Source organism: Aspergillus puulaauensis, chromosome 3 (genome assembly GCF_016861865.1).
Source record: "Aspergillus puulaauensis MK2 DNA, chromosome 3, nearly complete sequence".
Classification (NCBI taxonomy): domain Eukaryota; kingdom Fungi; phylum Ascomycota; class Eurotiomycetes; order Eurotiales; family Aspergillaceae; genus Aspergillus; species Aspergillus puulaauensis.
In genome coordinates, this window is record NC_054859.1 from 2,695,323 (window position 1) to 2,715,029 (window position 19,707).

A 19,707-nucleotide genomic window follows, 5' to 3' on the forward strand; every position below is an offset into this window, starting at 1 on the left:
CCAATCAGCCCAAAGCACAGAGCTGTTTTCCAAACTAGCCGCCGTCAAGGCTATGGTACAACATGTTCGTGATTTTCCTCTGGGAGAATGCAAAACAAGCAAGGTCCTCTTTGTGAAGGCACGTGCTTTCTAATCAAGATATCAAAGTGAAAGTTCTGTCTTGTCAATTTGCCTCACAGTCAGAGCAACACTATATATTCGCGGGGAGCGAAGGGAAATTCGAGCTTCTCGTACAGCGCGCTCAGGATATTGCCAGGGAACTAGGGAAACCCTTGACCATTGAGTTCAGGCTCGTCAAGCCGTAACCTCATGGTGGCCAGGCTAGAAACTAATACGAGCACTCATTGTATAGATGTAGAAGTAATAATAAGAATCCGGGATCTTGATGACAACTTGGCTCTATCAACACCATTCCAGGAACGGAAAGCACTAAACCACGCACGGACAACCCCCGAGTTTAGTGACAAGTTTATTTCCCGCCCGCCTCAGCTCCGTCTATTTCGATCGCAAGAGCTACTTCTATCCCAGATTGACCGCCATGCTTCGAGCATAACGATCAGGCTACCTCGATGCCTTCTCTGCCTGATTCGCCGCCCCCCGTTCCCCCTCCAGTCCCTGTCGAAACCCACCCGAACCGCACAGGCGGGCTGAAACACCCATCGGCGGAACAAGCGCTCCCCGATCCCACTCGTCTCGCCCCTGAAGACGCATACTACTCTCCCTCCCTTCTCCGGAGTCGACCCGGTAGCTCAAATTATGAGGACGCGATCCGTCCCCTGAGCGGGACTGCTGGCACCGCTGCTTCCGTTGCGGCCCTGCGACCGCCGCCTGCAGTGCCGGGCGCTGCTACGCGAAAGGAGAACCGCAAACTACGAGGAACAGGCATACGGAAAAAACGCAAGGGTGCTTGGAAAAAATTGCTATGGGTGAAACAGTCATGTATGGATATTCACGTTGGGATTATGTCTTTTCGCCCGCGCCTACTAACTTCGGGGAAATAGATCCTGATAATTACACCGACACCGAGACGTTCCTCGATCACCTGCAGAGAAACCCCCGCGTGCGTCCTTATGACTTCTGGCCGCTAGTGGCGGACTCGACCGTTATTGTGCAACATGTCTGCTCTGTGGCTATCTTCGTCTGCTGCTTTGTTGGAATTGTCCAAGGCCGCGTAAGCCCGGTCTCGGTTGTTTGCTGGGGAAGTGTTGGAACGGCTGTCGGTTGGATTCTATGGGACTGGTGGGCGTTTACAGAACACTCGGGGAATCGGAGGGCTACCGATAATACGACGGAAGGGGATGATGGGTCGAGCTCCAGTTCCATGACGAGCTCCGTGAACCCTCAAAACCAGCAACGGGCGAATGTACAGAAAGAAAACCATGTTCATGGCCTCGGACTAAGCATGGCGCAAAATGAACCGGGTCCTTTGAGACGGCAGAGTACAGGTCTCAGCGTTGATTCCCTTGTCGCGCAGGACCCGGGCTCGCCTCCTCCAGGTTCTCCTCCGGGATTTGCAAATGGTCCTTCTGGGCCATCTCATGCTCAAGGCTGGCAGCCCCAATCATTTCTTTCACGAAACAAGCAACGACTATCCACAGTGAAATCGGCTTTCCTTATCTACTTCTCGCTACTCGGGCTGAGTCCTATCCTAAAGTCTCTTACAAAATCGACTGCCAGTGACTCTATCTGGGCGATGAGTTGCTGGTTGTTAATCATGAACATATTCTCCTTCGACTACGGAAGCGGGGAGGGCGCGGGCGCCACCAAATTCCCTGCATCTCTGTCCACAAATGCAGCGGTCATGGCATCGACGGTGCTGGCGTCTCGTCTCCCGTCGACAACACATGTGTTCAGTCTGATGCTATTCTCTATCGAAGTTTTCGGCCTCTTTCCTATCTTTCGACGTCAACTGCGTCATATTTCATGGAATGGACACATATTTCTCACCTTGGCGCTGGTCATGTTCGCCGGCGGAGCAGTTGGGATCACATTACGAGGTGGATGGATGGGGGCGGTACTTGGATCATTCCTGGGAAGCCTTTTAACAGCACTGACAATGGGCGGTTGTAGCTGGTGGCTTATCAGCCTCCAAAAGTATAAGAATGTTGTCTCTGGGCCATGGGATCCTGCTCGGCCGATTATACGACGGCACTGGGACTGAGGCGCTGTATTTGAGATACCCCTTCGCTTGTTATTCTTACTATATCCATAATGAATATTCGTACAAGGAACCCTCTTAATTATCCTCTGGTTTTAACGTTTATTTAGCAGGGCTGTGGAGCAGAGCGCCCAACACTCGGGATAACTATGCTGTTGAGGTTCTCCAGATTCCAAAGATTATATTACGAGAATGACGCCAGCAAGAATTCATTTGCCCCAGGATTGACTGGGGTGAGTTAGATAACGAGTGGCGCCTGGCGAGCCCCTTAATCCGATCTGGCCCCCTCAATTCACATTCCGCGACATGGAATGCGCTGTGATTGTTGCCATATTATTGATGCTATTGCTGGGTATGAATCGATCTGCATACTAGCCTATTCAGGCCTCGACCTATGAATGTTGGCATACCGACCTCACATACCTCTTCACAGCAGATGACATTGAGACAATGGCCAAACACAAATGGTTGTTGACCTGTGAGCCGATCCAGTCTCTGACCCTGTACTACTTATTTGTGTTTCAGCCCCTAGGCGTTCGTTTGTTCTGTCTGACACCTGCGCAACGAAACACCCGGCCATCGCTTTCAGTTGAGCGCTTTGAGCTGCCTCAGTCTGTGGAGGTATAAATAACGCCGTCTTGCGATCTTGGCCATTCAGCATTAGCGAATTACCTTTTTTTCTCTCTCTCTTTTTTAATTGAATTTCTAGATCAACGAGAACGAAAATTTACATCATGATGCTAAAACCCGTTGCTTTGGCCCTGGCGGCCCTTCAGTGCGTTGCGGGTCTCCGCTTTGCGATGTACATTGACGAGTTAGTCCCCCTCTCCTACAAGCCTAGATGAAGGCGAATATGGAGTCAGCTAATTTGGTGCACAGATATCACATCGACGGCCTTCCTGGCAGCAACACAACGCAGGGCATCACGCATGCGATTATGGGTTTTGCCAAATCCACTGGCTTCAACACGGATTCAGGGTCGTCATTTCAGCCCTTTGAGCCAGTCGAAACCATGCGCAAGCGTTTAGCGCCTGACACAAAGGTCCTGATTGCGATCGGTGGATGGGGTGATACGGAGGGTTTCTCGACAGGGGCAAAGGACGAGGCCTCCCGGGAACGGTACGCGAAGAACGTCGCAAAGATGCTGGACAGCAATGGATTTGACGGCGTTGATGTCGACTGGGAGTACCCTGGTGGAAACGGGGACGACTACAAGCAGGTCCCAAACAAGGACAAGGCTGACGAGATCGAGACGTTCCCGCTGTTCATCCAGGCTCTTCGTAAGGCAATCGGCAAGGATAAACTTCTCACCATGGCGACTCCGGGTAAGAGAGAGGATCTGATCGCGTTCACAAAGGAAAACGGACCCAAGATCTGGCCGTCTGTGGACTTTGTCAACGTGATGTCTTACGACTTGATGAACCGCCGCAACAACGTGACGAAGCACCACTCCAGCGTCGTTGACTCGCACGATACTATCAAGGCGTATCTTGAAATTGGAGCGCCGCCAGAGAAGCTCAACCTTGGAATTGCCTACTATATGAAATGGTTCACTACCCAGGAGAACGCAGATTGCGATACTCACCCCATTGGATGCCCGACGGTGGAGATGGAGACCCCCGACGGAGCTGACAACGCGAAGTCGGGCGTCATTACCTTCGAAAAGAAGAGCATGGCTCCACCGCCGCAAGACTTGAAGGAGTCCAGTGACCAGAAATGTGGTCTCGAGGCCAAAACCAAGTGCCCCGCTGGGTCCTGCTGCAGCATTTACGGAAGCTGGTAAGTCTCGAAGTCCGCTTCTTGAAGACAGTAGAGTTTGCTAACGTCAACAGTGGTTCGGGCGATGACTACTGTGGGGTCAACTGTGATTCCAACTACGGCGAATGTAAGGGCGTGTCAATTCAAGGTTCACTGCAAAGCGCGCTCAAGGACGGCAAGACCGACGAGGAAGCGGGCGGCCAGTACTACATGGATGTAAAGAACAACCTGTTCTGGACCTGGGACACACCCGACTTAATTACCCGTAAGTTCAAGGATATTGTAGACGCCGAGAAGTTGGGGGGTGTTATGGCGTGGAGCTTGGGAGAGGATACATACAAATGGGAGCATCTGAAGGCGATGCAGGCAGGAGTTGCCGAGCGCGGTAGCAACACGGAGGCTCGCGATGACCCTGAATGTTAAATGTGAATTAAGTTCAGGAGCGAGAATCAACCTTATACTACAGAGTACTACTAGTCGATCTCTTCGGAGGTGGGAACTAGAAATTCAACGAATTGTCGTCTAAAATGTTGCTAGAGCGGTGCTGAAACGTAGCGGCCAATCCGCGTGCTGCAAGCTCCACGGGGCCTCTTCACCCGTCCAAACAGTCACTTTAGCAGTGAAGCTAATTCAGCCCCGTAAGCCAGGTAGCGTCTGTTCGAAAAATCCACATAAATGCAGCTGAGAGAAGCTTAACCCATGCAGCTAATTCAGGGTCTTCGTTCTTCTCTCCTCCAGGTTTCCAGTCCTGCTGCAGCCAGGCTGCTTGCGCCAACATGAGGCCCCTTATCCTCTTCACCTTCGTTTCGCTGGCGCTTTCTCTCGCTATTCCGATCGACCACTCTGGCCTCCTGGACCCAAGCCCTTTTCTACAGCAGTCTCTCCTTGAAAACGCCCAAGCAAACCCAGAATCAGGACAGGCTTTGGGCCTCGAAATCAACCATGGCGCATTCATTCACGCTGATAAACCTCGCGTACAACCCCCAGATACTAGCCACACCCAGACTTTGCACTTGAAGGAATCACTGTACGCTCTACTAGACCGATACTCGGACGAATTATACGCAGCCGGACTGCTCCTTCTCGTCCCGATTGCAATTGGGATCGTTGAGCTTCTTGAAATAGTCTCGCAATCTATGACCGTTGAAGAATTTCCCGAGCGCGGGAGAGACAAACACCGGCTCGAGTCACTGAGGGAAAGAGAAGAATGGGTGCTCCGAAGAAAAGAACGAGAAATGAAAGTCGAACGATCCAGGTCTTGGTGGAGATGCTCGAGACGTTGAGGGCTATCTTTTTTGTTTGGAGTCATGAATATGTTCATTCTATTCTATTTTTCGACATAACTTCGCGGCGAGGTAGGTATATAATGATACAAAAAGAAGGGAAACTAGTTCAAACGCTTGATCTCCTCGACAACGGCAGAGGTTACTTCAACGGTTGTGGCCTTTCCGCCGAGATCGGCTGTCAGTACACCAGACTCACATACGCGCTCGACGCATTGCATCAGCTTGTCGGCAGCAGTCTTCTCGCCGAGCCATTCGAGCATCTCTGCAGCGGTCCAGAATGTCGCGACTGGGTTCGCGACACCCTTGCCCGTAATGTCGAAGGCGGACCCGTGGATGGGCTCAAACATACTGGGGTTCTGGCGGCTAGGGTCGAGGTTCGATGTAGGCGCAATACCGATGGAGCCTGCAAGGGCAGCGGCAAGATCGGAAAGAATATCGGCGTGCTACACCACACAATCAGTATCACATCAACCGAGACTAGAAGAACAGCGAAAGGGAACAAAATGAACGTACCAGGTTGCTGGCAACAATGGTATCTAAACTCCCGGGCTTGAGCACCATTCTTGTGGTCATAGCATCAACGAGCATCTTATCAACAGTGACTTCAGGGAAGTCCTTGGCAACAATGTTTGCAACCTCATCCCACAACACCATACCGTTGCGTTGCGCGTTGCTCTTCGTCACAACAGTCAAGAGCTTTCTCGGCCTTTTGGCTGCCGTCTCGAACGCAAAGCGCATGATGCGCTCCACACCGTGGCGCGAGAAGATCGCAGTCTCGGTGGCCACCTCCCAGGGGTGTCCGCGGTGCGAGCGTCCACCCTGACCAGCGTACTCGCCTTCGCTGTTCTCACGGACAATCACCCAGTCAAGGTCTCCGACATCACAGTTGCGCAGGGGCGACTGTGTGCCGCGGAGGACACGCGTGGGGCGCACATTGGCGTATTGTTGGAAGGGTTGGCAGATGGCGAGACGGAGACCCCAGAGGGAGATGTGGTCGGGAACGTCTACATTCATTATCAGTACTTGGCTCTCTCATCTTTAACAATAGCATGATGTGTAATGCGGGGTGATGTTTACCTGGCGCGCCAACAGCTCCGAACAGAATAGCATCGTTCTTCTTCAATTCCTCTAGCCCACCATCAGGAATGTATTTGCCCGTAGCCTTGAAAGTCTCAGAGCTCCAGTCAAGGTTCGTGAAGTCCAGAGAGAACGACTGCAGCTTCTCAGCAAGAGCCTGCAGGACTGTAACACCGGCATCAATGACTTCGGGGCCAATGCCGTCGGCGGGGATGGTTGCGATGCGGTATGATTTGGTCATTTTGTCGGCCTTTTTAACCCCTTTTTTTCTGAATGGAAAGTAAGCAATTGAATGAGGTTTTGAAATGTGGCTTTTAGCCAGGATCCTTTGAGAAATGGGGAGGGGCTGTTAAATACTTTTCTCTTCTTCCAGACCCCCGTGGATAATTCTCCCCCACCCCGCACCGGAGAAGATATGTGCGACGGACATGTCTTTGTCCGACCCACCCAAGAAACATCTCGATATCACAGCGCCACAACAAGAAAGAATTAATCCCTCAGCCAAATCCTTCAGTTTACAATATGGAATCAGTATTTTGTACATTCTCCGCGAGGTTGTAGCTCTCATGGATCAACCACGGACCATCTGCTAAACTCCACAAATCGCCTATACCAAAGCCCTCTTCGCCACTACCAGGACAAAGGGAGAAGTCCGGTAGACCCAGCCCAAGCCCGAGCCCCGAAGCTGGGCCGAGGTTATCCATCGCCTGGTTTCCAAATATCATGGATGAATTGCTCCATTGGTTGCTTGCTGCGACTGGGAGAAGTCCTTCTCCAGGCGTCGAGGGATGTGGTTGTTGCATATGGTGGTCAAGCGGGATTCCAGAGTCTAGGGTGTCTGAAGAAGCGTTGGGATCCCTTTCATTCTCATTTTTGTCGATGTCAGCGATGGTTGGATGTATAGGGATCTGCTGCTCTGGGGTCGTGAGAGCGGAGTCCAGGTCACGAATTGCTTCAATGCAGGTTTGAGGCCAGGTGTTTCCGCGACGGGAAAGGCTTTCGAGGACAGAGAGACCACTTTTGGCATATCTGTTTACCCCTCCTGTTCGTTAGCGCATCCAGTTTCTTCGAAAATAATACTTGGGGGTAGGTACCTAGATGCTGAGGATGTGGGAAACTCGCCTTCCCATGCGGCGTAAATTAAAATTAGGCAGCTCATCCACACGGCCCAGGTGAATGATGGCCATACTAGAGGAACGGGGGGCACAGATGTCGTGGATTGATATTGCCGTAACGTAGTGAGAAGGGACCGTGAAGATTCGATACAGATTTGTAAGGCGGTACGATATTCTGGAGAGGATGCCTCGGCTGCCAGCAGCGGGCGGTTCATTGAAATAATGGCTTCGTGACGGAGAACAGTTAGTAGAACACGATGGAATGGTGCAATGGAGGTCGATGGGCTAGGGCCCCCATCGTCGAATTCGAGTGGATGGACATCGTCGTAAACCTCGTTCCACCAGTGGGTGAGTTCGCCATGAAGAACTTGGGTTGCGTCAATGGAATCCTCTCTATGGATGATGGATTTATTGCGTAGCTCAATGATGCGTCCGCGGACCCGCGCAAATTTGGCGAGGTGGCTGAGAAGGCAGAGTCTGTGATCTAAGGAGCGAACAGTGAGAATTGAGGTCCTATTACGGAATACGCTGCGAGTAAGGGGACAAAGGTACCTTCGCCGACTGGGCCATGAATTTCAGCGTTCGGATAGCACACATCGATATCATCATCCTGGATACCGAGAGGAATACCCAGTGCTTGAGACAGATATCTCTCAAGACAGTAAATAGACCAAAATAAACGGCGGCGAGTGGCTATCTCTGGACGACTAAACGAAAATCGCACGGGACATCGATGCAAGCCTAAATGGAAGGCTGTCCGAATAATAACTCCACCGGCCCGTGAAGCTGCATTGAGCCGTAGAAGAGAGGTAAGGAACAGCTGCACGCCAAAGGCTGCCTGGAGGATAGGGATGGTGGGTGGTTCGCAGAATAGGGTGTACAGACTTTCCATGGCTTGGTGGACGGAGCGGAAGACAAAGGCTGCTGGGACAGGGCCCTGCATTCCTGGAGAATTGGTTTGTCGGCGGTCCATTAAAGAAATAGAGACAATGGATCGGACAAGGATCCCGTCTGCAACGGAGAGGTTGCTAAACCCATCACGACTGAGGTGCTCTAGAATAATAAGGAACGCCGGCCCAGAGAGAAACGGGAACATTGGATGCCAATTCTCAAAGTAGGCACGCGTCCACTGAACCAGGGCCTCAAATGATGATAGGCTCGTGGTTGCGTGAAGGTTCAGCTCATGTGGCTGCCACAGATCCGGTCGATACTGATGGTGCTGGTGGTGCAACTGGTCGTCTTCTCCAGGAACTTGCGTGTCTTTGGACGCCTGCTGGGGCTGATTTAAATGGGCCGACCGTCGAGCAAAGGCATTGTATACAACTCGAATGAAATGAATTCCGCTGGAGGAGCCCAAGAAAGATGCAGAGCCATTGTCGGTGGACTTGCGCATCACCCCCAGCTCGTGAGCCTTGGGGGTGAGCTTCTGGCGTTTGGAAGGGGAACCATGGTTAGAATTGCCAGAGTCCATGAGAGATTATAACGACGGCAACACGCGAAGAGACATGGAGCAGAATTCGGTGAGGGACGGAGGAGAGAAAGCGAGTCGAGGTGCGTTGCAGACTGAGGTCGGCGCTTGAAGATTTTCCCAACCGGCCGCTTGACTGCTTTGCCTGCGCGGCTTACCACGATTGATTTATTTCCCCGCAAAATCCAGACTCAAAAGACGCACGATCTTCAGTCTTGTCCTCCCCAGTTTTCTTGTCTTCCAATATTTCATTTTCTTACCTGGCCGCTCATATATATAGTCGAATGGCTGACAAGCAGAATCAGATCCAAAATCCAATAGCATGTGAGCCCTGTCGCCAGAAGAAATGCAAGGTTGGTTTCTTTCTACATCCATTGCTCTCCCCCTTTCCCTGCCCAACTATGAGGTTGTTTGATGTACTGATTCTCTTAGTGTGACCGAATATTGTAATTAAACCGACATCATCTATCTAATATGTACTAATTGTCAAAGGCCAGTTTGCTCGCAATGTTCTGACCCAGCGAGATGCAATTACCCCGAAAGTGGGAAACGGTAGGCGTCTCGGACCACTAAGGAATACCACTATCAAGTAATCCATTCGCTAATAAAGCATAGCGGGCTTCCCCAAGGCTATATAACCCACCTTGAAAATCGACTGGCAGCCACAGAACGAGCTCTTTATAGCTCATATGCTTACCTGCGGACCATCTCTCCCCGGTCGTTCAGCATTCTCGATGGACCACAACCAAATCCATCGCGAACTGTTGCCACCAACGAATGGTCAAGGTATCCACTACACACTCCGGAGGATCTCGAAAACTGGTGGGTGGAAAAGTCACGCGTATATGGGCCTATTGGAGCCGAGGCGCCGTCGGATTGGAGCCCGGGAACGACTGGAACGACATCCAGGGACAAGGAAGCCACTTTAGCAACGAGTTTGAATAGCCTCAGCTATAACCACGTTCAGGAGCGCCCGTCTGCAGGTCATCCGAGGGAGGGGCGAGCGGAGCGACTAGTAGAGCGAGAATCAGCAGTGTATTTCTAGAGCTATATAATTTATAAAAAATCCCAATTCAACTGTTTTACTTTCTTTGGTTAGTATCTAAATTAGGATTGGGGATGATTTGGGGGTTATTGGAATAGTGCTGGGGACCTTCAAGAGTCGAAAACGCCGTCTTGGACACGACCGAGATGCCGATAAGAGAGAGGGGTTACGGACGCGGCCCATGCGGGGTCTTGATTCCTTTCTGTTTTCCTTTTACCATCTATCCTCTTCTTCACTCTTCATCCATCACAGCTCCCTGAGTTTCTTCCAAGCGAAATTGGACAGAAAAGATGGCTCAACAATACAAGCTACCGTTCGAGGTACGTCATACCCCCGGCAAAGCTATAAATCACGAAAGGTACGAATACTTATTGCTTGCTTCTAGCTGGACAACCCGGACCTGCTCCACTTTGATTCCTACGTTGGAAACGCCTGGGTCACAGCAAAGAGTGGCAAGCGGTTTGAAGTTGTCGGTAAGTGCAGAATGGCCTCCCTCAATTCTCGCGTACTGACCAATGGTTATTAGACCCCGGTACTGATACCCCCTGGGCAAGCTGCCCGGCGAACTCAGCTGAAGACGTCGATTCCGCCGTGCAGGCCGCGCACGAGTCATTTGAGCAGTTCAAGAAGGTTAACCCTCGTCAGCGTGCACAGTGGCTCCTAAAATGGGACACCCTCATCCGCGAAGCGAAGGCCGATCTAGCCAAAATTCTCACGCATGAGACCGGCAAGCCGATCGCCGAGTCTAATGGTGAGATTGACTACGCTACCGGTTTTACCTGGTGGTTCGCCGGAGAGGCAGAGCGCATTCATGGATCCATAGCTGTTCCTGCTGCTCCAAACCGGCGTGTCTTCACCGTCAAGCAACCTATTGGTGTTGCGGCTGCTCTTGTTCCGTGGAACTTCCCCATTGCTATGGTTCTGCGAAAGGCAGGTGCAGCTCTTGCTGCTGGATGTACAATGATTGTCAAGCCCAGTCCTGAGACGCCGTTGACAGCTTTGGTATTGGCCCATTTGGCCCAGAAGGCAGGGTTCCCTGCAGGGGTATTTAATGTGCTTACCACAGATTTGGAAAACACGCCACCGCTCAGCGAGAGTCTGTGCAAACATCCGCTTGTCAAAAAGGTTACTTTTACCGGGTCGACGCGAATTGGCAAGTTGATTGCTTCGCATTGTGCACATGGCTTGAAGAAAGTTACCCTTGAGTTGGGTGGAAACTGCCCGTTCATTGTCTTTGATGACGCGAATCTTGAACAAGCGTTGGACCAGTTGATGGCTCTTAAATGGCGCCATGCTGGACAGGCTTGTATCACAGCAAATCGGGTATATGTGCAGGCAGGTGTTTACGACAAGTTTGCCCAATTGCTCAAGGAAAAGACATCCAAGCTAGTGATTGGCCATGGCGCCAGTGACGGCACGACAATGGGTCCTCTCACAACCCCTCGAAGTATCGACAAGGCCATTAGCCAGGTTGAGGATGCACGGCAGCGAGGTGCAGAAGTCATTCTTGGCGGAAACCGTGTCCAGGGAACGAAGGGGTATTTCTTTGAGCCAACAATCTTGAAGAATATGACCAAGGAGATGCTAGTGTCTCGCGAGGAAACTTTTGCACCTGTCGCTGCCTTGTACCGATTTGAGACAGAGGAGGAAGGAGTGAAGCTAGCGAACGACACCAGCATGGGGCTCGCTAGCTACGCATTCACAAAGAACATTGACCGCATGTGGCGCTTGCTGGAGAATCTGGAAGCGGGTATGATTGGCATGAACACAGGCAACTCCTCTGCAGCCGAGTCACCTTTCGGAGGCATCAAGGAATCGGGGTATGGCAAGGAGAGCGGAAAGGAAGTGGCTGTGAACGAGTATCTTGTGACGAAGACGGGAACATTGACGATTGAGGGACAGTATTAGCGAGATGGAGAGCTTGGACCCTTGGACCAGATTGACATGTATCTGTATTGAGTATTCTTTCCGTTGCCTTAATACCGGCACAATTTGATTCGTCTTGTGGTTGCGACAGAGTATACGGCGGAGCATCGCGGTTTGTTATTTGAGGTGTGCATGACGCTAAGATCTGCCTCGGTGGCCGACGCCGTGGGCCGCCCTCGTAGAAGATTCCTGTTCTGGCAATTGTTGGATGTGAAAACTGAAAACCGGCGAAGCTGGACACAACCATCAGCTCGGATGTGGCCGTATATTTTCAATGAGAAGAATCAGCTGTCTCATATTTGAGTTCTTTCTTGATCGTCATTCGTTTAGTTGGCTACCTTGGGCTGCCTGATCGGGTAAGCCACGCACCTCACCTCGTCTATTATTCTTTCCTCGTCTTTCGCTCCTCACCCAATTTATAGGCATTCTCTCTTTCCATTCTGTTTAAAACCGGCCCCTTCCACTCCTTCGAGAATTGTCCTTGCTTTCATCCATTGCTCGAACGGTGTTGCTCCTTTGAGTTTGCTAGCTTATCACCATGGCCTCTCGGCCTTCTCTCCATCAAGTGATCCAAACACACCCTCTCATCGATAATCATGCCCACAACCTCCTCTACAAATCTGCTGCCTGCAATTACGCCAAGTATCCTCTTGAACAAATCATATCGGAAGCTCAGGGAATCGCCCTAACCAACGCCCCTTCCACCCTGTCTTTCCATCGTGCTGCTGCCCAGCTCGCTACTCTATACCAATGCCCATCAACCGACTGGGAACAACTCAAGGCGGCCCGAGACCAATTAGTCCAGAGTGACTACGACGGTCTGATTCGCAAATGTTTAGAAGGAACGCATACACTTCTCCTTGACGATCTTTTGACCGATCAAGATATTGAGCCATACGACTCGCATGACCGCTTCACCGCATCGCCCACCAAGCGCATTGTCCGTATTGAGGCCGTAGCTGCGCAGGCCTTGTCGAAGATTGTCAGCGGGGGATCGATTCCCCCAGAATCTAGCGATCCCGCATCCTTCCAAACTCTCTGGGAGAGCTTCTCCCGAGAGTTCAATCTTCGGATCTCCGACGCCATTCGTGACCCCGCCGTGGTGGGGTTCAAATCGGTCATATGTTACCGTACAGGGTTAAATGTCCAGCCAACCGAGGACCGTGATACAAAGCCTTTGCTCCAGTCCTTCGCGCGTACAGTCTCGCAAGCGACCGTATCCACACCCCGGGTAGAGGACAAGCTGATGAACGATTGGCTTGTTCGCCAAACCCTTAATTTACTCAAAGCTGCCAAGGCTATCCAACCAAACAAACCTCTCCAATTACATACCGGCCTAGGCGATAACGACATCGACCTTATACTGTCCAATCCAGCGCATCTGCAGTCTGTCATTGCGCAGTACCCGGAAGTTGACTTTGTTTTACTTCATTCGTCATATCCCTATACTCGGGAAGCCGGTTACCTAGCATGTGTCTATCCTAATGTCTATTTGGACCTCGGAGAGGTTTTCCCCATGGTCAGCCGGGATGCACAGGAATCTATTGTACGAGAGAGCCTGGAGCTTGTTCCAACCACTCGGCTGTTGTGGAGTACCGACGGTCATTTCTTCCCCGAAACTTTCTGGCTGGCTAACAAGCAGTTTAGAGATATTCTAGAAAAGGTTCAGATATACCTGCGTGCAGCCTCCTTTCACCTAAGTATGTGAACTAACTTAGAATAGGTTTTCATGGACTACGTCCAAAATGGGGATTATACCAACGAACAAGCCATACAGGCTGCTGTTGACATTCTTTTCTACAACTCGAACCGATTATATTGCCTGAACGAACAACCACGGTTTAGCACTACGCCAATATCCGTAGGCTCCCTCTCCCGCACATTGCGCACGGATTTGCTTGAGGCTTTCATTCGGAGTCACCCGGACGTCAAGTATGTCTGGATGCAATTTATCGACTATACTTCGACCATCAGACAGCGCATGTTTCCGATTTTGGAGTTCGCGAAAATTGCACGCAAGCAGCGCCGGATTGGCATCTGCTTGGCTGTCTTTTGGATGTTGCAGGACGACGGAATTGCAGGAGGCTCGACCACAGGCCAATTCTACATGGAACCGGATCTCTCTACACTCAGCCCAAATTCCGGACTTGATTCCAAGAGCGCCACCGTAATGACATGGTGGAAGACAAACGAGGGTGAACCAATCGAGGGCTGCCCACGTACGACTCTGCTCAATATATCGAGCAAACTCAAGGATGAGTTTGACATCCAAGCCACTTGCGGCTTCGAGATTGAAGTCGTTTTCCTGAAATCGATCACAGACCCGTCCACCGGAGAAGAAGACTTCGTTCCTAGCGTAACGAACCACTCCTGGTCACAGATGACCCGTGAGACACGCCGCTTGCTACCCGTGCTCGAAGATGTCACCGAAACGCTTGCCTCCATCGGCATATACTTGGAACAGTTCCACTCCGAGTCCGCCCCAGGCCAGTTCGAATTCATCCTCCCACCCGGCTCCCCCGTCGCCGCTGTGGATACTCTCATCAAAGCCCGCCAAGTCATAACCTACGTCGCTGAGAAGCACGGTCTCCGCGCGACCCTCCACCCACGCCCCTACCCCTCTGCCGCAGGCACAGCCTCTCATGCGCACGTCTCTATCTCTCCGCCAACAAAAGAAGCTTCCTTCCTCGCCGGTATCCTCCATCACTATCCAGCTGTAGTAGCCCTCACGCTTTCCGGCGACGCAAGCTACGACCGCGTCAAAGCGGGCCTCTGGGCCGGAAGTGAATGGGTCACCTGGGGCACCCAGAACCGCGAAGCGCCCATTCGAAAGATTTCCCCCGGCCACTGGGAAGTTAAGTCACTGGACGGCCTGGCAAATATGTATCTAGCCATGTCTGCTTTCCTGGCTGCGGGGTATGCCGGGGTAAAAGAGGATAAGCCGCTTACTGTTAAGGACTGTGCATGTTCGTTTTCCCCTTCCCTGAAACTCTGATTTGACTGGGTAAATTTGTGCGGCTAACATTGAATCTATAGACGACGCGGCGACGCTTTGTGAAACTGAACGTAAAGACCTCGGCATCACTACGAAACTCCCTAATACTCTTGTTAAGAGCCTCGAGGCTCTAGAGTCTAACAAGACACTTCAAACCCTTCTAGGTCCGAACCTAGTGAATAACTACATTATGGTGAAGCGCGCGGAGAGCAAGAAACTTAATGCAATGGATGAGAAGGCGCGCAGAAAGTGGCTTGTGGAGAGGTACTAACACTTATGCAAAGGTTGCATGAAATAACCATCTCTGCCAGAGGGAAATCTTACTTTCTGACTACTTAGTGAAACACCTTATGAGGTTACCTAGATAAAGTAGATCCCTAATACCGTGAAGTAAAATCAATCGCTATATATTTTTATTTCTGTCGTAGTAAGCTGATCTGATGTGTTTGCATATAATCATTCATTACCGAAAATTAAAATCACATCATGCCATATTTATTCAAACAGGGGTATCAACTCAAGATTTTCATATTTGTATACGGAGCAACCCCGCCGAATCAAGTTAAAACAAAGCAAAAAAGGCAGGAGGTCCCAGGCCAGCGACAGCTCGAAGACAACAACAAGGTAACCGATCTTAATCAAACCGTAACGAAGGCCGAGAAAGAGGACGGGAAAAAAGAGAAAGGAAACATAACAACGAAATACAAAGGCATTGAAGCCGAAATCACGCCCACTCCATAGACGTTTTCCTAATGGCATTAACACACCGCGAGATAGAACCAAGTATGATAGATCCCGGAAGGAGTTGGTATCAATTTGATATTGGCACCTTCATTCTCCATTCATCAAGTAATCTGGAGACTTCCTTTGCCGACGGCCTATTTCAACAACAAAGGTCAGGTTTGTGCCCGCTGAAGCAGGAGCCCAACAACAATCTGGCTCCTTCTTCCATTGACCGACTGTAACGGTTGAAGAACCCAGAGGTCTCATCTCACTGTATACATTCACCGCATGCAGCTCTAGGGATACCAGAAAATCGAACGATCTTATAGCAAGCTCGTGTGCGGGACTCGGTATGACTTTCGCTATCAAGATTCCCGTTTCTGCATTGAAGGTGAATCGACAATACTTGCTTACGGAAGACCAATCATCACTTAATTTGGCAAATTGCCCCGTGGGGACAGACGTGAAAATAAGATATTGATCTTGAGTTTGGCTTTTCAAAAGCGCTTGGTGAAGAAACTCTAGGGACATTTCAGGCTCATACTTGTAGTGAAAATCTCCCGTTGCCTATCCTTGGCAAGCTGTGTAAAAAGATCGGGTTCAATATCAACTGACGACTCAAAGTATGAAACTTCAGACGACGAAGTCTGATATGCGTTCGATATGGATTCGATGAGATCCATGGTTGAGAAGGGGGTGATGAGAAACTCGGAGAATGAGAGGCAAGCATTCACGAATCACGATTGATGAAAAGGGAAAGTGTTACCCAGGCGGGGCCCGAGGGTTTCACCAGCGGTTGCTTCCGCCTTGGCAATAGACACTACTCCCTTTCTGGGCTAGAGTGTAACCAGAATCACGTATCATCATAATGCATGAGTCTGCCCTCCAATGGTGCGCAGGGGAACAATTACCCCGGATCGTCCGAGGACTATGGACGGTGAATAGTCTAATAATGACTTCAGGACCTGCTGCATTCTCATTGCCGTCTATCTTGTAGATCTCTTGAGCGAATCTATAGTCTTCAACATGCAATCCAAAACAACAATACTGCGCTCGTACCCAATGCAGTTACTAGTATCTCTCCATCAATCGTTTTCGGACGGTCCACATCCGGGCACGCTTGCCATAGATGTACATTGGAATGGAGAAAAGAAGTAGTCCAAATTGGATCACTCCCAAGGCCACGAAGACCATCCGTGCCCCGTCAATCTCCATCCAATCGACAACAAACAAGGAGAAAATTAGACCGTGGAAAACATCTGTGCTACTGTTAGTCATGGTGCAATACTATAAGTTAGTTGGGAAATGGGAAACATACTCTTGCTCCAGTTTAGCGTCACCAAAGCTTCTCCAGCATACTGACGGTAGCTGTCCACACAGAAAGTAATTGCCGTGGTACTCCCCAAGCAGCATCCAAACGACACTAACCCAAAGAAGATAGTCGGGACAATCCAGGCGTCCTTTTCCTGAGCGCTCCAGCCAAAGCCCATCAGACCTATTGTTGTCGAAAGTGCAATCGGAATCGCCATTACTAGGCGGAACTCGGGCTCGTAAACCCCGCCATTGCGCCGTGTCATATAGCGGACAATGATATCTGAAATCTTGCCTGCCACTGCTGTGCCCAGTAAACCGCCCACAAACGGAGATATATAAATCAGGCCGGTCTGAAGCGAGGTGAAGTTGTAGCTCTCTTTATCTTGGTAAATGTGTGACACGAGTTCTGACAACACAATGAGCCACCCGACGGACAAGGCATATACTACGGCCGACCATAAGACTGCGGGATACGCGAACAAGATAAACGGACGAACAGCCACCCGTATCCAGCGGTCGTGCGACATTCGTCCGTTCCAGACTCGTAAGTAGTGTGTGTACGGAATTGTTGTCCGCTCACGAAGCCGATTAGTATACTGTACGGGTAAACTCAGTCCTGCAGCAGGATCTAGGGACCCACTTCGCGCGGGCGATTGCGAGGGGAATCGTCCGGTTTCAAGATCGGACGAGCGCCTGGTAGGGGTCGCATCAAGCGGTGGAACAGCCGATTTCTCGTCGTGGCCAGACGATTCTATAGCCGGATCTGCGGGTTCTTGGGGAGGTTGAATCGATGGAGTTGGTTCCAGTCCACTGAGAGGTTGCTCCTTCTCATGGTCCTGAATTTCGAGCCCGGCACTGTTATCGACAAAACCAACGTGGCCCCTCTTGGCTCGTTTTTGAGAAGCGGGGTCTGGATTCTCTGATTGTGGCATATCTGGCTGTCGATTCTCAGTGGGACGACCTCGACCTCGGTGAAGTCCGTGGGTCATCATGTCTGACACGCTCCTATACAAATCGGGTCGCTTGCGATGTCGACGTGGTCGAGGGGTACGGTCCCAAAAAGTCTCCGGCAAAAAGAAAAAGATAGTAACCAAACAAGCCCCAACAATGATGGCCACAATCCAAAAAACCCAGCGCCAGCTCAGGCTCCCGATAATGGCTGCGCTCACCAGTGGAACAAGGTTTTTGCCACCAAGAAGGAGAAGCGTATAGATACCCACGCGATATGCCCGTTCATGCAGAAAGTAGATCTCCGCAATGGTGGCTGAGGGCAGGCACTCCACAGGACTTACTGCAATACCTTGAAATATCCGAGCCAAAACGAGGCTGGGGTAATTTGGGGATAGCGCACACCAGACGGCGGAGATTATGAAAAGCGATGCGCCTAGTAAATAAACCGGACGCTTTCCCCATAGAATCGCGGTCGGCGACATGATCACTGACCCGATACCTAGTCCTAGCATATACAACCCTGTGGTGTATGCTACCTTCTGGGTATCGACGTTGTAGTCTGCTGCGACCTGATTAAAGCCCGCAGCAAGGACTGGGGTCATTCCACCTCCCATCAAGCAGTAAAACCCCAGTGAAATCAATGAGGCATCGCGTCGCCAGACCGGCCAGTTCAAGGGATCATTTCGTGAGTCGTCTGGTTGTGGTTCCAAAACAATCTGTCCATTTGAGGTCTTTTTGCTTGTTGGTGGAGCAGATGCACGCGAAGACGATCTGGATGAGGGATACGGAATAGGTAATGATGAGGCCGATGTACGATGAGGCTGGTGCCTTAGCCCTAGCGGCTCGTTGCGGTTTGACGACAATAAAAGAACAGTACCTAAAAACAAGCCTTTAGCATTTGATGACAGATTAACCCAGAACACGGGATATTGCATTCTTACCAGGCACTTCGTCGGTATCTGGATCACTAAGAATACCCAATGTCGCCCTAGAGCGGTAATCCATGTGCTCCGCACTTGAGTCATCATCTCCAGATGGCGACGAGCGAAATATGTTCTTCCACCAACTCCTGTCTGATCGTGATCGGGAGCCATCCTGTTCTTGCTGTCGCGCTGTTCCAGCATCCATATGCCCTTCAGTTGTCGCCATAGTCACTCGGGGGAATCAGCGCACAGTAAACAAAATTGGCTGGGAGGCCGGGGGCGATAATAAGGAGATCGGAGAAGAAACACTGGGTCTAAGCGATGAAACACGCGTTTTCTATATCTGATCGAGCACGTTAGCGGAACCCAAACACGGCTTCCGTCACACCAAGTAGAAGAAACTCACATCTAAGTCTTGAGTGTGACAGCGCCCCTCCCCTAGGATCCGATAAGAGCTTGCAATGAGCGGAGCCAGAGAACTCAGCTGTCGACCAGCGCACATACTCGAGTCGCAAGCGTTAAAAACCCGAAAATAATGAGGGGCAGCAGCGTGATGCTCAGTAATGTCATGTGGTAGCCATCAAGGCGCCGTTGTAGCTAAAATGAATAGAACAAAGCCCTGGCAAATCACGCGAAGCTCCCTCGAGCCACGGGCAAAGCTCACCTCAAGCCAGTTGAGGGTTGGTGCGGAGAGTTGGCTTGGGACCTCACCCTGATAATCCAATCACTTGGGTCTGATCGACGGTCGCAGGCTCGAAGATGTGACCGCCACAGGGGGTCACGGGGCTGGTATCTGCACGCTGACGTGAGACGCCTGAGATGTTCTTGCCTCAAAAGACTGTAAGAAGTAGTAAGAACGAATTAACAAGCAGAGCATGACAGATAAACTGGAGATTTGGGTGGCGTTATTAATGGTGGCCGTTAGGTAACTTGTTGAGGGCCTCAGGCACCTAAACCCATCTCTTTTG

The 19,707-nt window shown here is 50.9% G+C and overlaps 10 protein-coding genes across 10 annotated transcripts; 6 read left to right on the plus strand and 4 right to left on the minus strand.

The window, feature by feature from the left end:
- Positions 1-569: 569 nt before the first annotated feature.
- On the plus strand, positions 570-2,161 carry pigc (phosphatidylinositol N-acetylglucosaminyltransferase; the record flags this gene model as incomplete). Its single annotated transcript, XM_041702222.1, has 2 exons — positions 570-939; positions 1,002-2,161. 2 exons carry the CDS (start codon positions 570-572, stop codon positions 2,159-2,161), a joined length of 1,530 nt encoding a protein of 509 aa, XP_041555029.1.
- Positions 2,162-2,892: 731 nt separating this feature from the next.
- Positions 2,893-4,339, plus strand: APUU_31061S (uncharacterized protein; the record flags this gene model as incomplete). Its single annotated transcript, XM_041702223.1, has 3 exons — positions 2,893-2,972; positions 3,038-3,937; positions 3,991-4,339. The coding sequence occupies 3 exons, from the start codon at positions 2,893-2,895 to the stop codon at positions 4,337-4,339; spliced, it is 1,329 nt and encodes a 442-aa protein (XP_041555030.1).
- A 353-nt stretch (positions 4,340-4,692) lies between these two features.
- Positions 4,693-5,199, plus strand: APUU_31063S (uncharacterized protein; the record flags this gene model as incomplete). Its single annotated transcript, XM_041702224.1, has 1 exon — positions 4,693-5,199. One exon carries the CDS (start codon positions 4,693-4,695, stop codon positions 5,197-5,199), a length of 507 nt encoding a protein of 168 aa, XP_041555031.1.
- A 104-nt stretch (positions 5,200-5,303) lies between these two features.
- Positions 5,304-6,520, minus strand: APUU_31062A (putative tartrate dehydrogenase; the record flags this gene model as incomplete). Its single annotated transcript, XM_041702225.1, has 3 exons — positions 5,304-5,645; positions 5,716-6,206; positions 6,280-6,520. The coding sequence occupies 3 exons, from the start codon at positions 6,518-6,520 to the stop codon at positions 5,304-5,306; spliced, it is 1,074 nt and encodes a 357-aa protein (XP_041555032.1).
- A 274-nt stretch (positions 6,521-6,794) lies between these two features.
- Positions 6,795-8,865, minus strand: APUU_31064A (CeGAL family transcription factor; the record flags this gene model as incomplete). Its single annotated transcript, XM_041702226.1, has 3 exons — positions 6,795-7,308; positions 7,374-7,878; positions 7,947-8,865. 3 exons carry the CDS (start codon positions 8,863-8,865, stop codon positions 6,795-6,797), a joined length of 1,938 nt encoding a protein of 645 aa, XP_041555033.1.
- Positions 8,866-9,146: 281 nt separating this feature from the next.
- Positions 9,147-9,907, plus strand: APUU_31065S (Zn(II)2Cys6 transcription factor domain-containing protein; the record flags this gene model as incomplete). The annotated part of the gene is made up of 4 exons (XM_041702227.1): positions 9,147-9,215; positions 9,295-9,308; positions 9,355-9,414; positions 9,478-9,907. The coding sequence occupies 4 exons, from the start codon at positions 9,147-9,149 to the stop codon at positions 9,905-9,907; spliced, it is 573 nt and encodes a 190-aa protein (XP_041555034.1).
- Positions 9,908-10,197: 290 nt separating this feature from the next.
- Positions 10,198-11,815, plus strand: APUU_31066S (NAD-dependent succinate-semialdehyde dehydrogenase; the record flags this gene model as incomplete). Its single annotated transcript, XM_041702228.1, has 3 exons — positions 10,198-10,227; positions 10,293-10,380; positions 10,434-11,815. The coding sequence occupies 3 exons, from the start codon at positions 10,198-10,200 to the stop codon at positions 11,813-11,815; spliced, it is 1,500 nt and encodes a 499-aa protein (XP_041555035.1).
- Positions 11,816-12,371: 556 nt separating this feature from the next.
- On the plus strand, positions 12,372-15,099 carry fluG (extracellular developmental signal biosynthesis protein FluG; the record flags this gene model as incomplete). The annotated part of the gene is made up of 3 exons (XM_041702230.1): positions 12,372-13,496; positions 13,557-14,799; positions 14,870-15,099. The coding sequence occupies 3 exons, from the start codon at positions 12,372-12,374 to the stop codon at positions 15,097-15,099; spliced, it is 2,598 nt and encodes an 865-aa protein (XP_041555036.1).
- Positions 15,100-15,659: 560 nt separating this feature from the next.
- On the minus strand, positions 15,660-16,082 carry APUU_31068A (uncharacterized protein; the record flags this gene model as incomplete). Its single annotated transcript, XM_041702231.1, has 1 exon — positions 15,660-16,082. The coding sequence occupies one exon, from the start codon at positions 16,080-16,082 to the stop codon at positions 15,660-15,662; it is 423 nt and encodes a 140-aa protein (XP_041555037.1).
- A 540-nt stretch (positions 16,083-16,622) lies between these two features.
- APUU_31069A (putative MFS transporter) lies at positions 16,623-18,965 on the minus strand (the record flags this gene model as incomplete). Its single annotated transcript, XM_041702232.1, has 3 exons — positions 16,623-16,810; positions 16,870-18,693; positions 18,758-18,965. 3 exons carry the CDS (start codon positions 18,963-18,965, stop codon positions 16,623-16,625), a joined length of 2,220 nt encoding a protein of 739 aa, XP_041555038.1.
- Between the last annotated feature and the right edge of the window lie 742 nt (positions 18,966-19,707).